The sequence below is a fragment of the Rosa chinensis genome, chromosome 4 (assembly GCF_002994745.2).
Source record: "Rosa chinensis cultivar Old Blush chromosome 4, RchiOBHm-V2, whole genome shotgun sequence".
In the NCBI taxonomy this organism is placed as follows: Eukaryota; Viridiplantae; Streptophyta; class Magnoliopsida; order Rosales; family Rosaceae; genus Rosa; species Rosa chinensis.
Genome location: NC_037091.1, coordinates 64,455,923 through 64,477,575, shown reverse-complemented (window position 1 = coordinate 64,477,575; position 21,653 = coordinate 64,455,923). Strand labels below are relative to the sequence as shown.

The following is a 21,653-nucleotide window of genomic DNA, read 5'->3' as shown; positions in this document are numbered from 1 at the left end:
TGTTGGGTATCTCTCTGACCCACACAATGGTCATTCCCAAACTGGTTAAGTGTTCACCATGGGAAAAGATCATGATATCTTGGAGGTCTACAGAATAGACCGTAGTCGCTATATCTTCGAACAATGCAGAGATCATTGCCCTTCACGAAGTGGTTCGTGAATGCATATGGATTGGATCCATAATTACGCATGTTCGAACAATTGTGGTTTGAAGTCTACCACAGATGAGCCTACGAGCATTTAGGATAATGCTACTTGTTTTGAACAAATGAGGCAAGGCTACATCAATAGCGATAACACCAAGCATAATCAGCAACAACAGACACTCCTCGAGATCAAAGTGAACTAGGTTCGATCTGAGGACAGTGAGGCAGACTTGTTTACTAAGTCATTGCCCAATACCACGTTCGAGAAACATGTGGTAAGAATTGGCTTGCGGAAATTATCTGAACTCCCATGATCGTAGTCATCAGGGGGAGGTGCAGACATCAGGGGGAGATGTCTACATGTTCGTCTCGAATCGTGAAGGGTGTGTTGTGCTCTTTTTCCCCTTCGACTGAGGTTATTTTTGTCCCACTGGGTTTTTGTTACTCGGCAAGGTTTTTAACGAGGCAACGAGAGAAGCACAGCGTTTGGGCAACATAAGGGGGAGTGTTCAAGGAAAACCTAATTTGTGTTTAGCCCAAACTCTAGGTTACTTGACCTAGTGGTAATAGGATTTAATTAGAAGGATCTAGAATCCTAATCAATGTAGAATTACTTTCCTTGTATGATTGAGATTCTATGCATTGTAATCCTCTATATAAAGAGGCCCCTATTATCAATGAGAACACACAGCAAATTCCTCCCAAATTCAGTTTCTCTAAAACAGCCTGATCATTGTAAACAAATTTGATAGCATTAAGAAAAACAAATTTACCCATTTTCAATAAAAGAAAAAATTAGAGTCATTAGTAAATGTTGTAGTTGCATTTATCAAAAGACTTTTATTTTTTTATTTTTGTTTGATCAAGGAAATAGACTTCAATCAAACAGAGTCCCGTTCCCCTGGTCAGCTACTGACCAGAGATCATTTGGTCAGTCACCGTCTGATTGAAATCGGACGGCTGACAGAACTCATCCCAGATTTCATCATCACTTATCTGTCAGCCGTCCGATTTCAATCGGACGGTGAGAAATAACCTTTTTTCATCCATTGAATTGATTTTTAACCTGGTTTTTCAAAACTATTGATATGTAACCTTTTGAGCAGGTTAAAAGTCATTTATACCCTATTCATATCCATATAAGTTTACAACCATTCTACTTTTTCACACTTCCGTATTGGTGTCGCAAAAATTATTTGAAACTCAATCAAAAGTTCAACAATACATGAAATGGTAATCCCCAATTTCATGACAGAACTTTGTAGACCTAGTTAGGATGAGAGGGGGGCGGGGGCAGCAGAAAACCTATATCTTCTTTGTGCAGCAACCCAAAACCTTCACTCAGATCCAATCTGCAGGCATAAGAAACCACTATATTTTTGATGCCCCAACAGAAATGGAAAACAAAAGTGTAGGAATGTGAAACAACTGGAAGGAAAAACAATAAAATTCCATCATTATTTGGTGTATGCAAGATAAACTCTGCAGCTCCATATCAATTTTGCACTGTTTATCTCAATTTAAGCATGATAATGATGGGAAAAGAAAGAAAAGAGAGCCTAGAAAAACTATAAGAGAAACAGAATGAAGGTTCTGAATCTGGAAATGGGTTTTCTTGAGTTCATGGCACTTGAACAAGGAGTTGGATCCAGTTGAGCTCGTGATATATAGCTTTCAATTGGGTGGAACCATCTTTGCCTTGTTAGCCACTCACTCTCTACCCAATTGATTTTTTATTTTTATTTTTACTTGATGCTTTCCAGCTGGTTAAATTTAGTACCCACCTCATAAAATTTTGTTTTACTGCTAAAAATATGTTGGGTTATTGTTGATTTTCTGGTACTCGTTTCTTATTTCTTGTGGACCGTGCATGGCTAATCATGAGATATGCACTTGTCTTCATGATCAGCTATCGAGCTTCCTGATGATGGTTTGAATACAGTATACTAATTGATATTGTAGAGCGTGCACGAAGAGTAGGGTTAATGGCAGCAAGTATTAAATAAAGGGTATTTGAGACTTTTTAACACACTAAAAGGTCATATTTCACTGACTTTTAAAAATAGGTTAAAAATCAAAACAGAACCCAAAAAATGGTCAATTACCAAATGATCTGTGGTCTGTAGCTAACCAGAGGATCATGATTGCAATCAAACATATGCATCACCAAGTCTAATTGAAGCTACAAAAAAGGCCATAAGGTCCATTTCAAAAAAAAAAAAAAACCCATAAGGTACCAAATTCCCAAACAAGGTAGCCAAAGGAGTACATACAGAAGCCATTTCTTCAACAAAAGAACCAAAAAATAAAAAGGGAGTACAGACAGGGCCGGTGATGAAAATTCAAAAACCTAGTGCGAAAATTTGACCAAAGCCTTATGTTCATTGCATAATGAATTAACACAAAAAATGAATGGGTATAATAAAATAAATGTTGTGACAAGATCATTCAATAATATAAAAATTATTGTCAAACAGCTAATCAAGATAACTAAGAAAGTTAAACACGAGAGTTATAATTCATGACAACAACGAACTTCATATATATCACTCTCCTCCGCAAGCACTTGTTTGCTGCACCAACTGATTTTCAGAGGCCTTGTGCGGCGGCACTACTTGCACAACCCATACTGAACCAACCCAAAAGTTCAGGAAAAAAAGAAGAAAAAAAAAACCATCTTCCGTCGACGCTCACTGTCATCAAACCAGAGGAGGAAGAACCCAGACTAAAATGTGAGACATACCCAATATAGTACACAAAATTCAATCTGGCGGTTCACTGTGAAATGTGAATGTAAAGAACATTGTTTTAATGGATTCGATTCGGGTCCATTCCGATGTCTATAACCTTTCCTTGTTTCAATGAACGGTTACTTTCCTGATCAGAACATTGGGGATCTTAGAGGGACTCCTTTTCTCCTTAACTTTGGCCTTTTGGAAAATGGTACTTCTAGATTTTTTTTTCCTCCCTTTTTCTCATTATTATCTTCAAAACTATGACCACCACATATAGTTTTTCTCTGGCATTCGTTTCCAAGTATTGCTGAAACCTGTCAAACAATTAATTGACGAAAAATTAATAAATTAAAATATAAAGGAGAAGGGAAATTCAGAATCCGAGATATAGATCAACCTTGCAGGCAACACTGCAATAGAGGGAATTGTCTTGCAAATTCTTGTGGCAGGTGGTACACATATACTCCCCGATTTATTATAATGTTGTCGCTGTTGCTCTTGCTGTTGTGGTTGATGCCTTTGCTTCAAGAATACCACTTTGGCTTTGTTTGTCTGATATGTCTGTAAACAACGAAGTCTACCTTTACATAAATCATTGACCAAAAAAAAAAAAAAAAAAACCTTTACATACTGATTTAACGGAATCTTCATGTTTTGATGAAGGAAAAAAAATATGCAACACATGTAATAGGAATAGAATGATCAAAATAACAGTTCCATAACATCTACATAAGATATCTAAGTAAACTAACGTGTCATTTTCGGAAGAATTAGTTGCATTTTTATGCATTAGGATGAAGATAAAGGCAAACTAATAGCTTAACATGCATTATTCTGTTTAACAGTGAGATTCTGCAGGTTTTGCCAGCAAAAACCTATATGTCTGTATTAGTGTATAGCAGTTAAAACAAGTTAAACAACAACTAGTAGGCTGTCAAACCTGTATGCCAGAACAGTTGAAGAGCTTGCATAAGTCTCGACAATTAATCACATCACTGTAAATATATCTCTGAATCTGTAGATATGTAACCCAAAAATCAGGTTCTTCATATCTGGATTCAATCACTTCAGGCTAGAAGGGTTCAAGTACAGACACTACATACCTTAATGTGCTTGTGAAACATATGCTGGGCAAGACAGTTCAGACATATAGGTTGAAGACAATCAATGCAGAAATGATCTATATCGTTCTTTTTTGCATCCGAGTGTGTAATGCAAGTCTCGAAGAATACTGTGCTGTACATAATTTTCAACCATTGTGGTACCACCATGTCATTCTTCTGCAAAAACATGCACAAATGATCATACTAAAAGAAGCAGACAGTAACTAAAACACATGGAAATGATAGATATAAACTCGGAAATCTTTGTACTTCAGTTTTGGATGCCTGAAGACGTTCGACTCTATGGTGTCTCTCATTCTCAGTGTTTCTCTTATTAGAGGCTTTCATGTTGAAGTTGACGAATATGTCAACATTTCAGTGTGGGGTAAGTTTCCCTAAACTCCCACAACTTTATATATATATATATAGCACTTCATTGTCCAAAAATGAAGAGGAGACAGAATTTAATTGGTACAAACTACTTAGGAAAGGCTAGCTAGCTGTAGGCATTTTCCAGTTAACTTGACTGGTGTGATAATTTTTTTCTTTTCTTTTATTGAGAGACTGGTGTGATGAAGTTAATGGCATTACGCAAACAAAAGAATAGTATCTGTATGAAGTTTATTCATCCGTACGACTCTGTCTCCCTGTGTCATAGCAACATTTACAACAAATACCTGCTGCAGTTAATCCTTTGTACCAATTAAAATGAGCACTTAAAACATTTATATGAGATAACAATCTTCATTTATTTCCAGACTGAATATTTTAGCTTTTTCTGCTTCTTGTTGGGTAATAAATTCTGCACCCACCCCACCCAATATCCAACCCTTCAAACTTTCATTTCGATCGAACCTTTCCTGCAATTGCATCAGACCTTTCCTGCAATATCATCAAACCTTTCCTGCAATTGCATCAAACCCATGTATGTATAGATACTAAAGAGCTAGCCTTCAGGCAATACAATGAGATTTATCACAACTAACAAAAACTGGTGCAGCAAGATATGCAGATTTACGTACTGATATGACCTGATGAGATACAAATTACAGCTAGAATAGTTATTGGTCTATAAACAAAATGAGTAATCCACATAAAAAGAAGGGCAAAAAAGTTACAGGAATTACTGCACAAAAATATATGAGTTTTATTTCTTCCACAAGAATGGAAAAAAAAAAAAAACGGGCTTCTGTATATGTATGATACATGTCTTCCGATGAAAGGAAAAGAAAAAAAAGGACTAGAGTAGTCCAGAGTAACCGTTAGCTCATTACAGTGGCTCACAGTTTCCTGGCATGGTCCATGGTAGCTAGAGTTTGAGCTACCCACATGTTTCGAGTCTCATTCAGCAATCCCATCCCACCTCTACAGTACTTGTTGAGTCAGTTTGTGAGTTCAAGCCAAACACGGCATTAGAAAAACCATTTTTTAATAATTAATCACAAACTCCTCGTGGCTCATAAATCATAAAAATCTAAAAAGAAGAAAATACCACAGAACTGCAAAAACAGTCACAGAGGAAATGGCGGCAAATGGTACCTTGATCGGCGAACGGGGTTATGACCGAGCTGAAGAAGTGAAGCAATTCGACGACTCCAAGCTCGGAGTCAAAGGCCTCATCGACTCGGGTCTCTCCTCCATCCCCCGAATCTTTATCCACCCGCCCGAAATATTACAGCAATTCCAGCCCACGACCCGACCCAACGCCCAACCAATCCCCACCATCGACCTCTCCGACCTCCACTCCGATCGCCGCTCCTCCATCGTCGACCAAGTCAGCGGCGCGTGCCGCAACTTCGGTTTCTTTCAGATCACCAACCACGGCATACCGTCGGTGGTTCTCGACCGTACGATCGCCGCCGTCAAGGCCTTCCACGAGCAGCCGACGGAGGTCAAGACGCGGTTCTACCGTAGAGAGATGGACCTGGGGGTTTCGTATTTCTCCAACATCGACCTGTACACGTCCAAAGCCGCCAGCTGGCGCGACACGCTTCAGATGAGGCTCAGCCCCGTACCGCCTGCTGCCGACGACGTTCCGGAGGTTTGTAGGGACGAAATTGCAGCATGGAACCAGCAGATCCAACGGCTGGGAGAGGAACTGCTGGGGCTGATGAGTGAAGGGCTGGGATTGCCTGCGGAGAAGCTGAGGGAGATGACGTGTCTGGAAGGGAGGGCGATGGTGGGCAACTACTACCCGCCCTGCCCGCAACCTGACCTCACCGTAGGGCTTACGTCACACAGTGACCCTGGAGTGTTGACCGTGCTGCTTCAAGATCACATTGGTGGGTTGCAGGTTAAGCACGAGGATGCTTGGTTGGATGTGAAACCCGTCTCCGGTGCTCTTGTAATCAACGTTGGTGATTTACTGCAGGTAAAACTAAAATCACATTTCCATTATTGGAGTTTTATTCGCTAATTTACTAAGAGAGCTTGAAATGTAAATTCAGATTATTTCAAATGAGGAATACAAAAGCGTGGATCACCGGGTGATGGCGAATCCACAACACGAGGCGCGTGTCGCAATAGCCGTGTTTTTGAATCCGAGCAATAGAGAGGGCGTGTTTGGTCCGTTGCCGGAGCTGGTCTCGTCAGAGAAGCCAGCTCTCTACAGAGAGTTCAAGTTTACGGAATTCGTAATGAGGTTCTTCAAGAAAGAATTGAATGGCAAATCTTTGGTAAATTATTATAAGTTGTAGTGAGGTAAAAGAGCTGGTCCAGACCTTGTAATATTTTTATTTAAAAATTAAGAATATTCATTATAATAAATTGATTGGACTAATGGATCGCGTATCAGTTAATTTTCTGAATATAGAATAACGATCCGTCAGGTTAACGGATTTAGTCGGATTGAATTTTATTGTTACTAATCGAATTCTGATTTAAATCGATCCACTCTAAATCTGATCTATTTACAAGTCATTATATTTGTTTACTTAATACAAGAGACTACCGCATAATCACAATGATAATATGGACTTGCTTCAATGTCGCGATCTGACTGCGGCAGCCTCAACAATACAAAACAAGAGAAAAAAGAAAAGAAAAAAAAATTGTTTCATTCGATGTACCTATACTGACACTTTGTTACAAAATTTGACAAGACTTAACAAAAAATGTTGCAACAGCTTAATAGGTAAATCACTAAATATAACATTTGAAAATAGACCCTAAACTCTAAGTCCTATATGGCATCGGGCATCCAATTAGAAGTGGGTGGTGTAGATGAGTAGATCTAAATATCGAACTGAGCTCCATAAGGGATAAAATGGTAAAAACGTTTTCAATGGTCTACATGCCGGGAGGACTTAAGGTCTTAAGTACAACCTCCCTAAACGAGAACCTCCCCTCCACAAAATTGACTTTGCAAATACCAAATTCTTTAAGGTGCCTGAAGGAGTCTAATTCAAATTCAGTGCCGGAGATGACGATCGATCATTCGCTCAAATCAAGGAAGAGACTGGCTTCAAGACCTGGATTCCCAAGCGAAGTAGCTGATTTGAGTAAGGAAGAAAGTCCTACTTTACTTATTCTAAAATTGATGTATTCAGTAATCCATTAGTCAAAAGATGTCACTTTCTGTTTATCAATCTTTCATTTCGATCAAACATTTCCGACAGTTGCATCAGACGAGAGCTGTCACTCGGTCGGTTCAAATCGATTATAGGTATTACCAGCTTCAAAACCAAAGTTTTCGGTTTCAAAATAGAGCTACTAATTACCAAGCAAAATTTTCAGTTTTTAATCATATATACTAAATTCAATATTTCAGTTTTCGGTATTATCAATTTCAAAAAAAAACTAATTCTTTATAATGTAAATTAGAATGAACAATACAAAGTTTTTTAATTTTATAGTTGTAAACTTTGTATTCATCTACTTATTATAACTTTCATGATTTGTACAGAAAACACTTGGTTGGTGAATGGTGATGAACAAGAATGACCATCAACAAGTACAACAAGCATCTATCGAGAGCTACGTGACCCTCACAAGGTTCCATTGAGTAAGAGCATTGACCTCACCAAACTCCATCCTAAACCTACCAGTCGGCAGATAAGCTCCTAATAATAAGCAATGTGTCGCAAGTGTCGAAGTATGGATCACTTAGCCAGTAAAGTTCTTAAAATTTAGAGAACACACAAATTTCTCCCAACTCCTGAATGATTATAATGATCGATTCAGATATACCATCAACAGATCTAGGGACGTAGCCACTCATAGGGCTACTTGGGCTACAACCCAAGGGAAAATTTGTCCCAAAATGTGCCAAGTAGGAGTATATCCCAAATAAATAAATAAAATACTAATGCTTCGAAGAGTTGCTGGGTTGCTGCTGTTGGTCCCGAGTCCGTCCCGACTCTCAAACACCAAACCCGTCGGCCGTCTCCCAGTTCAGAACTTCAGATCGGTTTCGCCTTCCAGAGTTCCAGGCTCCAGCCACCGAGCCACCTCCCCTTTTAGAGTTTCAATCCGCCTGCCTGAGCTACCTCCTCCGCCACGGTCTGCATCTCTGCGAGCCTGCGACAGAGCATCTCAGATTCTCAGAGTTTCAGTCCACCGAGCCACCTCCAATCCCTGAATCTCATATTCTCAGGTATTTCCACTACCATGCTGATGATGTTTGAAAATTGAAACTTTGAATCCTGAATTCGTGATGTTTGGTGTTTAATGTGACTGCGTGAGGTCGTAATTTACTGAATTGCTGATGAAGTGATGATGTTTATTTGATAATTGGGAATGGGCAGGGAATGGGTTGTCCAAATTGTGTTGTTTGGTCCTGGTTTGGTCACTTTGGTGTTTGCCCATGAGGTCGAAACTCGAAACCTCATGATGGTTTTTTTTTTTTGGCAAGGATTGTTGATGATGTTCATCATGTTTGATAAATGATAATTGATTGTTTGATAAATGATAATTGTTTGTCCGTGATAATTGATGACCTTTATGCAATTGTAATTGGCTTGCCTTGGTCTAATTTGAGATGAAAGTTCTGTTTATTTTTATGGGTTTTGTTCATTATGTCCATTTTGGAGAAATATTGTGTTTGATGAGTTTCAAGAAATAGTTTTTAAGTTTAGAACTAGAAATGGTATATAAAGATTAGGTCTTTCAGTTTATGTGTTGTTAATTCTAGTCATACTGGTCATATTTTAGGCATCGAGGCTTGCTGCCAAGGAAAGTCAGAGGCCGGTGTATCCATTTGCTGCTATTATAGGACAAGATGAGATGAAACTATTCTTCTGCTGAATGTGATTGATCCCAAAATTGGTGATGTCATGAGGATTGTGAAGGTTCAAGGAGGCCACGTTATTAGATCAATTGCGAGAAAAGACAGGCACAACAAGATCTACACGTCCAAGGGCCCAAGAGACAGGAGGTCCGACTTTCAGCTCAGTCTGCCATAGAGTTCTATGATGTTCAAGACCGTCTTGGCTTTGATAGACCAAGCAAGGCCATTAACTAGCTCATTCACAAGGCCAAGGCCGCCATTGAAGCTCTCGAAGATTCTTCTACTACACACTAGTCTCAGCATCACCAAGGAGGCAATGCCGAGCCAGAAACCGTCAAAACTCATCAGCCTTTGTCAAAGGCCCTTTGGATGAGAGCACTATGTAAAGAGTTATGCGCAAAATTTTTGTATGACTAAAATTAGCCCAACCCTCCTAGGATTCCTGACTACGTCTCTGAACAGATCATCAATAATCGAGGACTGCAGTAGCCCAGATTAACCGTTAGCTCAAAACAATGGCTCAGAATTTCCTGGCATGGCCCATGACTCCATGGTAGCTAGAGTTTGCGCAACTGACACGTTTCAAGTCTCATTCAGCAATTCTATCCCACCTCCACAGTTATTATTTTCAGGGGTTTGCGAGTTCTAGCCAAACACGCCATTAGAAAAACTGTTCCTTAATAATCAATCAACTCCTCGTGGCCGTATTAATAAGTCCAAGTCTCAAAGGCTCATAAATCCTTATCTAACAAGTCGCAAATTTTACAGAAAGAAAAGAAAATGGCGGCAAATGGTACCTTGATCGGCGAACAGGGTTATGATCGAGCCGAAGAAGTGAAGCAATTCGACGACTCCAAGCTCGGAGTCAAAGGCCTCGTCGACTCGGGTCTCTCCTCCATTCCCCGAATCTTCATCCACCCACCCGAAACCTTACAGCAATTGCAGCCCACGACCCGACCCGACGCCCAATCAATCCCCACCATAGACCTCTCCGACCTCCACCACTCCGATCGCCGCTCCGCCATCGTTGACCAAGTCGGCGGCGCGTGCCGCAACTTCGGTTTCTTCCAGATCACCAACCACGGCATACCGACGGTGGTTCTGGACCGTACGATCGCCGCCGTCAAGGCCTTCCACGAGCAGCCGACGGAGGTCAAGGCTCGGTTCTACCGTAGAGAGATGGGCCAGGGCGTGTCGTATCTCTCCAACGTTGACCTGTACACCTCCAAAGCCGCCAGCTGGCGCGACACCCTTCAGGTGAGGCTCGGCCCTGTTCCGGCGGCCGACGACGAAGTTCCGGAGATATGTAGGGATGAAATTGTGGCGTGGAACAAGGAGATCCAACGGCTGGGAGAGGAGCTGCTGGGGCTGGTGAGTGAAGGACTGGGATTGCGCGCGGAGAAGCTGAAGGAGATGACGTGTCTGGAAGGGAGGGTGATGGCGGCCCACTACTACCCGCCGTGCCCGCAGCCTGATCTAACGGTTGGGCTTACGTCACACAGTGACCCTGGAGTGTTGACCTTAGTGCTTCAAGATCAGATTGGTGGGTTGCAGGTTAAGCACGATGAGGGTTGGGTGGATGTGAAACCAGTCCCCGGTGCTCTTGTGATCAACGTTGGTGATTTACTCCAGGTAAGATTACATACCATTACTACTTACCATTCGATTTTTACTGGCGAATTTACTAAGAGATAGCTATTCAGATTATTTCAAACGAGGAATACAAAAGCGTGGATCACCGGGTATTGGCAAATCCAAGCCATGAGCCGCGTGTCTCGATCGCCGTGTTTTTTAACCCGAGCAATAGAGAGGGCGTGTTTGGTCCGTTGCCGGAGCTGGTCTCGCCGGAGAAGCCAGCTCTCTACAAAGAGTTCAAGTTTTCGGAATTCATGACGAGGTTCTTCACGAAAGGATTGGATGGCAAAACTTTGGTGAATTACTATAAGCTGCAGTGAAGTAAAGACCTGGTCCAGACTCCAGACCTTGTGAAAGATACTATTCTAAATTTCAGTTCCCATGTACTTGATTTGAGTTTCATGCAAGAGGGCAACTGTATTTAAGTGTTGTATCTAATTAATCAAGTTTATGCTACTAACCACTATCAGAAACTATAAGATTACAACTTAGGAAGTGTTTTGTTTGCTTATTAAAACTCAAGAAAATAACAATGAAGCATAAATTAAACTCATTTTCGAAATGGATAGCAAAATGCAAAAGTAACATTTAGAATTTTTTGTATGGCATCTTTAGACCTGAAATTAGTTGGGCCTAGATGGAAGCCTTTGTGTTTCTAGCTTTCTATCCCCAAACCACGCGGCCATCTCTTCATCATCCGTAGAATCAGAAAACAATACTCTTCTTTCATTACTGGTAGACCCAAGTTCATCATCACTTGCCATATCCATCGTGCCTCCTTTGCTCTTCTCTAACATCTTCAACTTCCATCTGTTCCTCTTTTGTGGATTCTGAGACAGTTCAGTCTTACCTCCTGCAATTGGGAAGTCTACAAACCTGGAAGTCTTATCTAATGAGTTTGACTGGCTATGATCATCATTCTCTTCAACCACAAATCTCCACCTGCCTGCACCTCTGTTTTGACCATTTCTACCTTGTCCCGAGTAGGATCGATCATTAACATTAGTGTCACCAAAACTAACACTATTACTGTTATGGTAGCCTCCATCTTCATGTCTAGGTTCAGCAGACGTCTTGGGCCTTTTATGATCACATTTTAAGCATAGCATGTTTTTCCTAAAATTGATGTAATTGCAGCTGCACAAAACGTATTTCTCATTACATACAATGGAAGAACAAGACAGGAGCCCCTTCATAGTGGAGCATTGAATTCCAGAACAAAATGATTGAATGCAAATGACATTTAATTCAGAAAATACTCACGAGTCACACTCCCACTCTCCAGGATTTAGCTCTCGCTTGGGTGGCTTCTCTTTGCACTGCAAGCATCTACTGTTCTTGGCAAAATTTAGGAAATTGCATCTGTATTAAAAAAAAAAATTTAAAAAAAAACTTAATATCTTATTTAGAAATGGAACCACGCGTTGATGGGTTAAGATCTCCTTAACCATTACTTTTCACATATCCAGTCCCCCTTCTTCAATGGAAGATGATCCTGATCCTCCCTTAGTTTCGCCAGTCTCTCTTGGAATAGACCATCACAACGTAAGCACTTAACATTTCTGGCAAAATTGAGGAAGTTGCATCTGCCAAGCAAAATATTAGTAAGAAAAGAATTAACCTATACCAACATCCAATCAACCCAAGTAACCAACAACAGATCAGCTGTCAACTTACTTGGGGCAGATCCAATCTCCTTGCTTCATTGGAACATTTATGTTGTGCTTTTCTTGTGGCATTGCATGTTTTGGCGAGGGTTTAACCCCTTTTAAAGTCATGTTCGTTGGGAGATCGGTATCAAGCTTATCAGTGCTGTACTCCACCATCTCTTTCAATAGCCTTCTCACTGATTCTTTGACCTTTTTATTTAGAGAAGGCTTGTTCCCCACTGTATCAGTAAGGGGATCAAGCCCATGCGTTAACAAGAATCGCATAACATCCACAGTACGTCCACCTTCATCTTCACGGGCCTTTACATATGCTCTCTCACAGTCGCCTCTCAAACCGCAGGAGCTGCACACCTACCAAAATTTGTGTTCATATTAGATATGACATAAATCCTACCTGTATCTCACTCACTTAGAAGACAATGTTAGGTGTATAATGCATATCTTTATTCAAACTATTTACAGGTTCACTCAACCGTGACGAAGATACTCAGAGACAAAAGCACTTACATCTCCTTCATCAACCCCGACATGTGCCCTTAGCCGCTTTCCTGAGTTGACAACTTTCCTGTCTATGCTTGGGCATCCATACCCTGCAATAATCTGGACATCTTTCCTTGACAATAACCTGGTCACAACGAAAAACTAATGGACTAAGGTCTCATACAATCTCATAATAAATATGCTAACTTGCTCATTTCTAACCCTCTGTCGAGTTAAACATCTTGTATCATGCATCCCATTATAGTCCCATTAGTTCAACATCAAACACTCAATTTCATACACTATAAACGAATTCATAAATTTTCAACCCAATTGAATCAAATTCAGAACCCGAAGGAAACTAAAATTCAAATTCATAACCCAAAAATCCATCATTACCTCAGAAGACTCGACCGGTCCCTAGCAAAATTAAGGCAAGCGGTTCGGATACGGTTCGATTCCTTTGGACCAACTTCGCCGTTCCGAAACGGGTTTTCGTCTCCTTCAAAATAGCCTCTCTTCAGCAAAAGCTCCATCAGGTCCACCCATTCCCGCCATGGATGCGAAATCTGGACCGCAAAACCTTCCTCGTTGGCCGGGCCCGACGGTTCGTCGGTGTCTGAGGCCGAGACAAATTCATTACTGGGATTTGATGATCGAAGCTGTTGAACTTCATTGACTACGAATTCGAGCTTCCGATTCGGAGCTAGGGTTTCGCTGGAGATGTGAAATTGTGAAATGGGTGTCAGGAATTTGGGGTTTCTGAGGAGGATGGGATAGAGAATTCCATGGCCGGTTTTGAAAAGCTTGTGCATTTGAACTGCGCGGTTTTTGGCGGAAAAAATCACCCGCCTGACTGTTACGCTGAGTCGGTGACTGAAGTTTGGAGGTGCCTAACGACGGAATAAGCATTTTGTTGTGGGCTTAAGTAGTTAAGGCCTTCAGGGCCCAAAACAGACGCGGAAATAAAAATAAGAAAACGACCCGACAACAGTGACCCGATCAAGGCCCACCACAGAGACCCACTCATAGCTTCATGTGAAGTGTAGAAACAGAGACTTCTTTAAATATTGTGTCGTGTTCCGAACATCGATCTTGTTCATCTTTATTTAACCACATCAAAGATTATTTGGTTATCCAAATGGTTAAACAAACAGACGATTTGTTATGAAATTATTAGTTCAATTATTTATGTATTCAGTACATTTCGGATGACAAAATATTTTAGGTTAAGCAATATATTACAAAAATGATTGAATAATATATTTTAGATAACATATTACATTTTGGATGAAAATAATATAGTTCGAATCATGATACAATATTATATCACAAAAATATAGAATTTGAACGAATCAATATCTACGATTGCTTGGACATAAGTATTAGCTCATGTAGAGCTAATTCTCGACCAAAACACGTTTATGTTTGAACCTTTGAGTTAGCATCTGTACATTTATGTTTGTTTTACTTTATACCAGAGTCATACATGTGTCGATATGCGATGCCAGGGTAATAACAAAAAACTTGATGTGTTTTGGTCTCAGATTTCAGTCATTAAAGAGAAATGTGCGAAGAGTCAAAATTTGGAGCAATTGGCCTAAAGTTTAGACTTTAGAGAACACATAAATGCGCGCTCCTAAGTGATTATAACGATCGATTCAGAGTAGCATCAACAGTATCTCATCATCAATGAAATAACAATAAGCAGGACGAGAGTGGCCCAGATTAACCTTTAGCTAACTAAATGGCTCAGAATTTCCTAGCATGGTCCATGCTAGCTAGAGTTTGGGCAACTGACATGTTTCAAGTCTCATTCGGCAATTCTATCCACTTCTAAAGTGTTGTTTGAATCATGCATTCAGGGTCTAGGCCAAACATTACAGCAATTGCGGGCCCCCATCGACTTCTATGACCTAAACCATGCCAAACTCCATCCTACAACCTTATTCTGGCTCTTAACTAAATGGCTCAGAATTTCCTGGCATGGTCCATGCTAGCTATATTTTGGGCAATTAACATATTTTAATCAGCAATTAATTATATCCGCCTCTAGTTGCAGTGTTGTTTGAATCATTTAGGGTTTAGGCCAAACACATCATTAGAAAAATTTTCCTTAGAGCAACTCCAATATATTCTCTATATTTTGATTTTTCTCTACTTTAGGAAAAAATAAGCCTTTTTTTCTCCAACAGATTCCCTATAACTATCCATATTTTAAGAAAAATGAGGAAAAAGAAAACAAAATTCTCTATATTTACAACAAACTCTAAAATTTTAAGGAAAAATATAGAGATTTTAGAGATTGTTGTAAAATATGAAATCTGTTAGAGTTGGAGAAGAAAAAGAAGTTAAAACTTTAACTTTTGCTTCCCTATAATACATAAATTATAAGGAAACTTTTGAAGTTGCTCTTATAAATCACTCAACTCCTCGTGGCTAGCTCAAGGGATCTAAAAACGAACAAGATACCACACAACTGAAAAACAGTCACAATTTAATTAACAGAAAGGAAATGGCGGCAAATATTGGGGAACAGGGTTATGACCGAGCTGAAGAAGTGAAGCAATTCAACGAGTCCAAGCTTGGAGTCAAAGGCCTCGTCGACTCGGGTCTCTCCTCCACCCCTCTAATCTTTATCCACCCACTCGAGTTACAGCAGTTGCAGCCCACGACCCGACTTGACGCCCAACCAATCCCTACAATCGACCTATCCGACCTCCACTCTGATCGCCACTCTGCCATCGTCGACCAAGTCAGCGCCGTGTGCTGCAACTTTGGTTTCTTCCAGATCACCAACCACGGCATACCGTCGGTGGTTATGGACCGTATGATCACCGCTGTCAAGTCCTTCCACGAGCAGCCGACAATGGTCAAAGCCCAGTTCTACCGTAGAGGGAGCGGCCTAGGTGTGTCATATTTCTCCAACGTCGACCTGTACAAGGCCAAAGCTGCCAGCTAGCGCGACATGCTTTAGGTGAGGCTCGGCCAAGTGCTGGCGGTTGCCGACGTTCCAGAGGTTTGTAGGGACGAAATTGTTGCATGGAACCAGGAGATCCAACGGCTGGGAGAGGACTTGCTGGGGTTGGTGAGTGAAGGGCTGGGATTACGCACGGAGAAGCTGAAGGACATGACGTGTCTGAAAGGGAGGGTGATGTCGGGTCACTACTACCCGCCCTGCCCGCAGCCTGATCCAACCGTTGGGCTTACTTCACAGTGACCCGGGAGTCTTGACCGTCCTGCTTCAAGATCATATTGGTGGGTTGCAGGTTAAGCACGATGGGGCTTGGTGGATGTGAAACCTGTCCCCGGTGCTCTTGTGATTAATGTTGGTGATTTACTTCAGGTAAAACTAAAATAAAATTATCATTTTTGTTTGGGTTTTATTCGTGAATTTACTAAGAGAGTTTGAAATGAAAATTCAGATTATTTCGAATGAGGAATACAAAAGCGTGGATCACCGGGTGTTGGCGAATCCACACCACGAGCCTCGTGTCTCAATAGCCGTGTTTTTGAACCCGAGCAATAGAGAGGGGGTGTTTGGTCCTTTCGCGAGAGTTGGTATCTCCGGAGAAGCCAGCTCTCTACAAAGAGTTTAAGTTTTCGGAATTCATGACAAGATTCTTCAACAAAGAATTGAGTGGCAAATCCTTAGTAAATTATTATAAGTTGTAGTGAAGTAAAAGAATTAAGGCCTTCAGGACCCAAAACAAGACGCAGAACAGGTGAACAGCAGAGAAAACAACCCGACAACAGTGACCCAAGAAAGACCTGCAGATTGAGTGGGTTACTCTAGCTTCTTATGGAATTTAGACTAGGGAAATTCCAGTCTCCTGCTGTAGAATATTGTGTCATGACCCAAGTCGATCAATCATCATCGGAAGATTATTTGTGTTTAAACACATCAGAGATTACTTGGTCATCCAAATAGTTATACAAACGGTATTATTTATAAAATTGGTAATTTGGTAGTTCAATTATATATGTATTCAACACATTTAGATGACTAGATAGCTTTCAGGTCAACTTATGTGTTATAAAAGATGATTAAAAAGTAAAACAATTTGAATCATGATACAATATTATGTCACGGTCGATGACTATAAAATTTGAACTAATGCATGTCTATGATTTCTTGGACAATCGTGTTATCCTTAGATGAGTCAATTCTCGACTAAAAGGCAATTATTTGAATCGTTAAGTCAGTATCCATACATTTATGTGTATTTATTTTACAAGAGAGAATATTGGCTTAGTTCTTAATGTTTGATCCGACTTCAGCACCCAAAATAATATATAAATCAAGAACAATTTTAAGGAGAAAACAAATGCATATGATTCTATTTCATTCGGCAAACCTATATGTGTCACAAAATTTGACATAATTAAACAAAAAATGGTGCAACGTCTAGATGGGTAATTGCTAAACACGCCATGGTGAGCTCCATAAGGGATAAAATGGTAAAAGCACATGCGAAACCCTAAACCATGGAGGAGTCTGATTCAAATTCAATGCCAGAGACGACGATCGCTCATTCGCTGTAATCAAGGAGGAGGAGGAGGCTAGCTTCAAGACCCTGATTCCCAAACGACGAAGCTGATTTGGGTAAGTCAAGAAGAAACTTCTGCTTTTCTTTACATTGATGTATTCAGTAACCCATTACTCAAAAGATGTCACTTTCTGCTTATCAGTCTTTAAACTTGAGAAGCGTTATAGGGCTTCTTGATGCTCCTGGATAAAAATTCAGTAAAAATTTGTTATCTTTAGGGATGGCGTTTGTGTTCCAATAGCTAGAATGAACCAAATGTGAAGTATAGGGAAATTTTGAAACTATGTTGTAGCTTTGTAGAATTGCTTATAGTGTAATCGTGTTCGTCGATTGGATTGCCGAATGGGATCTGTTTAATTTTGGAAATAGGCTGAGCTTAATCTCAGTAGCGTTCCAGTTTGGTATTAGTGTGAATGATTGAGCTGACCATAATAGGAGGGCCTGAAGAGGGTGTTTAGCTTGTTAGTTTTTCGAGCCTTCGTGTTGCTTTTTTAATTTGTTGCGATTACCTTTGGAATGTTGGATCTTGTGTGTTTGGTTTGTTACAGTAATGTTGTGATTTGTAAACAAATATGAGTTGTGGTTATCTGTAATGCAGCTTCTGTTAAGAGTAGTGCAAGATTGTTCGTGGATTTATAGTTACAAACAGGGAGAAAAGGTAATGGCAGTCGAAGGTGGGAAGAAATCTAGGAGAGATCGTCTCAAAGAGATTGAGGAGAAGGCACAAAAGTTGTGGGAAGAAAATGGTGTTTTCAGGGCTGAATCTTGTGAAAAGCGACCTGAACCAGGGGAGAAGTTCTTTGGGAACTTCCCTCTTCCTTACATGAATGGTTTTTTGCATGTAGGGCATGCATTCTCACTCTCGAAGCTGCTAGTTTTCTGCTCGTTTTCATAGGTTAAGAGGTGCTAATGTGCTGCTCCCTGTTGGTTTCCACCTCACTGGCATGCCCATCAAAAGTATTGGCCTGTCTGCCATTGATATATCAGAACTCCAGAATCCATCGAACTGGTTGAGCTGCTTCCCTCGAGTTGCAGTGAAAGAGCTCAAGGCATTTGGCTTGGGCTGTGACTGGAGGCGCTCCTTTATTACCACAGACATGAACCCATACTTTGACAAGTTTGTGAGATGGCAGATGAGGAAACTAAAATCTATGGGTAAGATTGTGAAGGATGTCCGTTACACAATCTACTCTCCTTTGGATGGCCAGCCATGTGCAGATCATGATAGGGAAACTGGTGAAGGAGTTCGGCCCCAAGAGTACACCATCATCAAAATGGAGGTGGTGGCACCTTTTCCTCCTAAACTGGGAGTGTTGAAGGGAAAGAAAGTCTTCCTTGCTGCCGCAACATTGAGACCTGAGACTTCTTATGGTCAAACAAATGCATGGGTGTTGCCTGATGGCAAGTATGGAGCCTTTGAAATCAATGAAACAGATGTCTTCATTCTTACGCAGAGAGCAGCACTTAATCTTGCCTATCAGAAGTACTCTAGGGTTCCAGAAAAGCCTTCTTGCTTGGTTGAGATGACTGGCTATGATTTGATTGGCCTTCCATTGAAGTCTCCACTTGCACTCAATCAGATCATTTATGCCCTTCCTATGTTGACCGTCCTAACAGACAAAGGTACTGGGATATTGACTAGTGTACCTCGTGATGCTCCTGATGATTATATGGCCTTGGAAGATTTAAAATTGAAACCAGCTTTTAGAGAAAAATATGGTGTGAAGGATGAATGGGTCATGCCATTTGATATCATTCCAATAATCAAAATTCCGGAATATGGAGACAAGGCTGCTAAAAAGGTTGTGGAAGATCTCAAAATCAAAAGTCAGAATGAGATAGAGAAGCTAGCAGAAGCCAAGAGGTTGACATCCTTGAAAGGTTTAACTGAAGGAAAACTGCTTGTGGGAGAATTCAAAGAAAGGATAGTCCAGGAGGCAAAACCATTGATAAGGAGCAGGCTAATAGAGGCAGGTGATGCAATCATGTATAGCGAGCCTGAAAAGCAGGTAGTTTCACGATCTGGTGATGAATGTGTTGTTGCTCTTATAGATCAATGGTGCATCACATATGGGGAAGCAGAATGGAAAAAAACTGCTCAGGAGTGCTTGTCATGCATAAATTTATATTCTGACACGACACGACATGGATTTGTACACACATTGAATTGGTTGAATCAGTGGGCTTGTTCTCGATCTTTTGGTCTTGGTACACGCATTCCCTGGGATGAAGAATACTTGGTCGAGCCGTTATCCGATTCAACTCTTTACATGGCTTATTACACCGTTGCTCACCTGTTACACAATGGAGACATGTATGGCAGCTCCAACAGCACATCTGCAGTAAGAGCTGAACAAATGACTGATGAGGTTTGGGATTTTATTTTCTGTGATGGCTCGTATCCACAATCATCTGATATCACACCATCAATTCTTAACAAGATGAAGCAGGAGTTTGAATATTGGTATCCTTTTGATCTTGAGGTGTCTGGTAAGGATCTAATCCAGAATCATACCTTCTGCATTTACAACCATACTGCACTTCTGCGCAAGAAGCACTGGCCTAGTGCGTTTAGATGCAATGGGCACCTGATGCTCAAATCCACGAAGAATGCTAATGGTGCTGGAAATTTTATATCATTGAGACACGCAATTGATCACTATTCTGCTGATGCCACGCGGTTTGCTTTGGCTGATATTAGTGATGGTATTGACGATGCATACTTTTCATTTGAAACTGCAAATGCGGCCATCATACGTCTTACTAAGGAGATAGATTGGATTGATCGGATGAAAGATAAAGATTTGGGTAAAGACTCTTCTCTGAGAATAGGTTCCCCTTGTACCTTCTCTGACCGGGTCTTTCTGAATGAAATAAATATTTCTGTGAAGAGGACTGACCAAAATTACCAGGGTTGCATGTTCAGGGAAGCCCTAAAGACTGGCTTTTATGATCTTCAAGCTGCCAGGGATTGGTACAGGATTTCATGTGGTGGTACTAAACTACTAATCCAATGAACCACGATTTGGTGTGGCGTTTTATAGATGTGCAGAGCCGTCTTATTGCTCCAATTTGTCCCCACTATGCAGAACATGTCTGGAGGGAACTTTTAGAGAGGGAAGGATTTGCAGTAAATGCAGGCTGGCCCGCGGCTGATGATCCAGATCTAGCACTCCAGAGTGCGAATAAGTATTTGCAAGACTCAATTGATTCAATAAGGAAGCAGCGTGATAAACAGCTATCAACTTCAAAGAAAACCAATATGGGTGCTTCAGCTACTTCTTTGACAGAAGCGTTGATATATGTTAAGGAGAAATGTGACGGATGGAAAGCAGAATGCTTAAGAATACTTCAACATGACTTAAATAGAGATACTCTTACTTCTGCTCAAGGGGACAGGGAGATATTTGAGGCATTGAAGGCTAGTTCTTTTGGTCAAGATGATGATTTTAGCCAAAAGAATTGTATGGAATTTTTGAAGTTCAAGAAGGAGAAGGCAGTTGCACTTGGGGTTCAGGCATTGGACTTGAAGCTACCTTTCGGAGAGATTGAAGTCCTTGAACAGAACTTGGACTTGATTAAAAAACAAATACATGGTCTTGAAGAGGTACAAGTATTGTCAGCTATCAATGCTGCTGATATTGCTAGAGCTGGTCCTCATGCTAGACTGCTAGAGAAGAATCCTCCCTCTCCTGGAAGCCCAACTACGGTTTTCTTGACCCGGTAAATTTTGCACATATATGCAATTCTGCCCCTACTGACATCATTCTGCTGCTGTTGCTTTTGGATCCTTCCTTTCTTCCCGAGACATCATCATGAGTTCATCGATTGGGATTCTCTTACTTCCACACACTTTTGATCTTATTGTTAATGGTTTTCAATTAACTGATGGTTACAGTAGGTAGCTAATTACAGTTAGTTTAATTATCAGTTCTGATTTCTGTTTGTTGGAGCTCAACAAAACTATATGAGCAGTGCTCTGCTAATTTATCAGTTTATAAACTTCAGAAATGTAATGATAATATGCTCACATGGGATGTGTTCAGAAACAGAACAGTTTAGTACAAAATGTAAAATGTGAAAGAGTTCAAAGCAAAAACAAAAAAA

The 21,653-nt window shown here is 40.6% G+C and overlaps 5 protein-coding genes and 2 pseudogenes across 7 annotated transcripts; 5 read left to right on the top strand and 2 right to left on the bottom strand.

The window, feature by feature from the left end:
- Positions 1-2,565: 2,565 nt before the first annotated feature.
- On the bottom strand, positions 2,566-5,728 carry LOC112199911 (protein RGF1 INDUCIBLE TRANSCRIPTION FACTOR 1). 3 transcript variants are annotated; one of them, XR_005810508.1, is made up of 6 exons: positions 5,524-5,728; positions 4,662-4,866; positions 3,985-4,161; positions 3,822-3,896; positions 3,279-3,442; positions 2,566-3,195 (listed from the first exon to the last, which is right to left on the bottom strand). XR_005810508.1 is itself a non-coding variant. In XM_024340898.2 (6 exons), the coding sequence occupies exons 2-6, from the start codon at positions 4,854-4,856 to the stop codon at positions 3,096-3,098; spliced, it is 576 nt and encodes a 191-aa protein (XP_024196666.1). In that variant the 5' UTR covers positions 4,857-4,866; positions 5,524-5,728; the 3' UTR covers positions 2,566-3,095. The 3 variants fall into 3 exon arrangements, 2 of the variants coding, with proteins under 2 accessions (XP_024196666.1, XP_024196668.1); XM_024340898.2 differs by having other exon boundaries at positions 4,797-4,866; XM_024340900.2 differs by lacking the exon at positions 4,662-4,866.
- On the top strand, positions 5,370-6,763 carry LOC112199910 (1-aminocyclopropane-1-carboxylate oxidase homolog 4). Its single transcript, XM_024340897.2, has 2 exons — positions 5,370-6,355; positions 6,432-6,763. Exons 1-2 carry the CDS (start codon positions 5,507-5,509, stop codon positions 6,678-6,680), a joined length of 1,098 nt encoding a protein of 365 aa, XP_024196665.1. The 5' UTR covers positions 5,370-5,506; the 3' UTR covers positions 6,681-6,763.
- A 3,138-nt stretch (positions 6,764-9,901) lies between these two features.
- On the top strand, positions 9,902-11,306 carry LOC112199908 (1-aminocyclopropane-1-carboxylate oxidase homolog 4). Its single transcript, XM_024340895.2, has 2 exons — positions 9,902-10,843; positions 10,915-11,306. The coding sequence occupies exons 1-2, from the start codon at positions 9,992-9,994 to the stop codon at positions 11,164-11,166; spliced, it is 1,104 nt and encodes a 367-aa protein (XP_024196663.1). The 5' UTR covers positions 9,902-9,991; the 3' UTR covers positions 11,167-11,306.
- A 67-nt stretch (positions 11,307-11,373) lies between these two features.
- LOC112199907 (zinc finger protein VAR3, chloroplastic) lies at positions 11,374-13,879 on the bottom strand. The gene is made up of 6 exons (XM_024340894.2): positions 13,396-13,879; positions 13,024-13,141; positions 12,524-12,867; positions 12,301-12,432; positions 12,110-12,208; positions 11,374-11,983 (listed from the first exon to the last, which is right to left on the bottom strand). The coding sequence occupies exons 1-6, from the start codon at positions 13,809-13,811 to the stop codon at positions 11,470-11,472; spliced, it is 1,623 nt and encodes a 540-aa protein (XP_024196662.1). The 5' UTR covers positions 13,812-13,879; the 3' UTR covers positions 11,374-11,469.
- A 1,580-nt stretch (positions 13,880-15,459) lies between these two features.
- Positions 15,460-16,941, top strand: LOC112196190 (annotated as a pseudogene).
- LOC112199764 (1-aminocyclopropane-1-carboxylate oxidase homolog) lies at positions 15,512-15,958 on the top strand. The gene has a single exon (XM_024340734.1). The coding sequence runs from the start codon at positions 15,512-15,514 to the stop codon at positions 15,956-15,958; it is 447 nt and encodes a 148-aa protein (XP_024196502.1).
- A 551-nt stretch (positions 16,942-17,492) lies between the features above and the next one.
- Positions 17,493-21,576, top strand: LOC112200162 (annotated as a pseudogene).
- The last annotated feature ends 77 nt before the right edge of the window (positions 21,577-21,653 follow it).

Coding starts and splice junctions, on each gene's coding strand:
- LOC112199911 (XM_024340898.2), bottom strand. CDS start 4,856: ATGCAATTGCAGGAAAGGTTCGATCGAAATGAAAGTTTGAAGGGTTGG. Junction 3,897..3,984: donor TGTTTCACAAGCACATTAAG/GTATGTAGTGTC, acceptor ACATATCTACAG/ATTCAGAGATATATTTACAG. Junction 3,196..3,278: donor ATTGCAGTGTTGCCTGCAAG/GTTGATCTATAT, acceptor ATTGTTTGACAG/GTTTCAGCAATACTTGGAAA.
- LOC112199910 (XM_024340897.2), top strand. CDS start 5,507: ATGGCGGCAAATGGTACCTTGATCGGCGAACGGGGTTATGACCGAGCT. Junction 6,356..6,431: donor ACGTTGGTGATTTACTGCAG/GTAAAACTAAAA, acceptor ATGTAAATTCAG/ATTATTTCAAATGAGGAATA.
- LOC112199908 (XM_024340895.2), top strand. CDS start 9,992: ATGGCGGCAAATGGTACCTTGATCGGCGAACAGGGTTATGATCGAGCC. Junction 10,844..10,914: donor ACGTTGGTGATTTACTCCAG/GTAAGATTACAT, acceptor ATAGCTATTCAG/ATTATTTCAAACGAGGAATA.
- LOC112199907 (XM_024340894.2), bottom strand. CDS start 13,811: ATGCACAAGCTTTTCAAAACCGGCCATGGAATTCTCTATCCCATCCTC. Junction 12,868..13,023: donor TCGGGGTTGATGAAGGAGAT/GTAAGTGCTTTT, acceptor AAATTTTGGTAG/GTGTGCAGCTCCTGCGGTTT. Junction 12,209..12,300: donor GGGGACTGGATATGTGAAAA/GTAATGGTTAAG, acceptor TTTTTAATACAG/ATGCAATTTCCTAAATTTTG.
- LOC112199764 (XM_024340734.1), top strand. CDS start 15,512: ATGGCGGCAAATATTGGGGAACAGGGTTATGACCGAGCTGAAGAAGTG.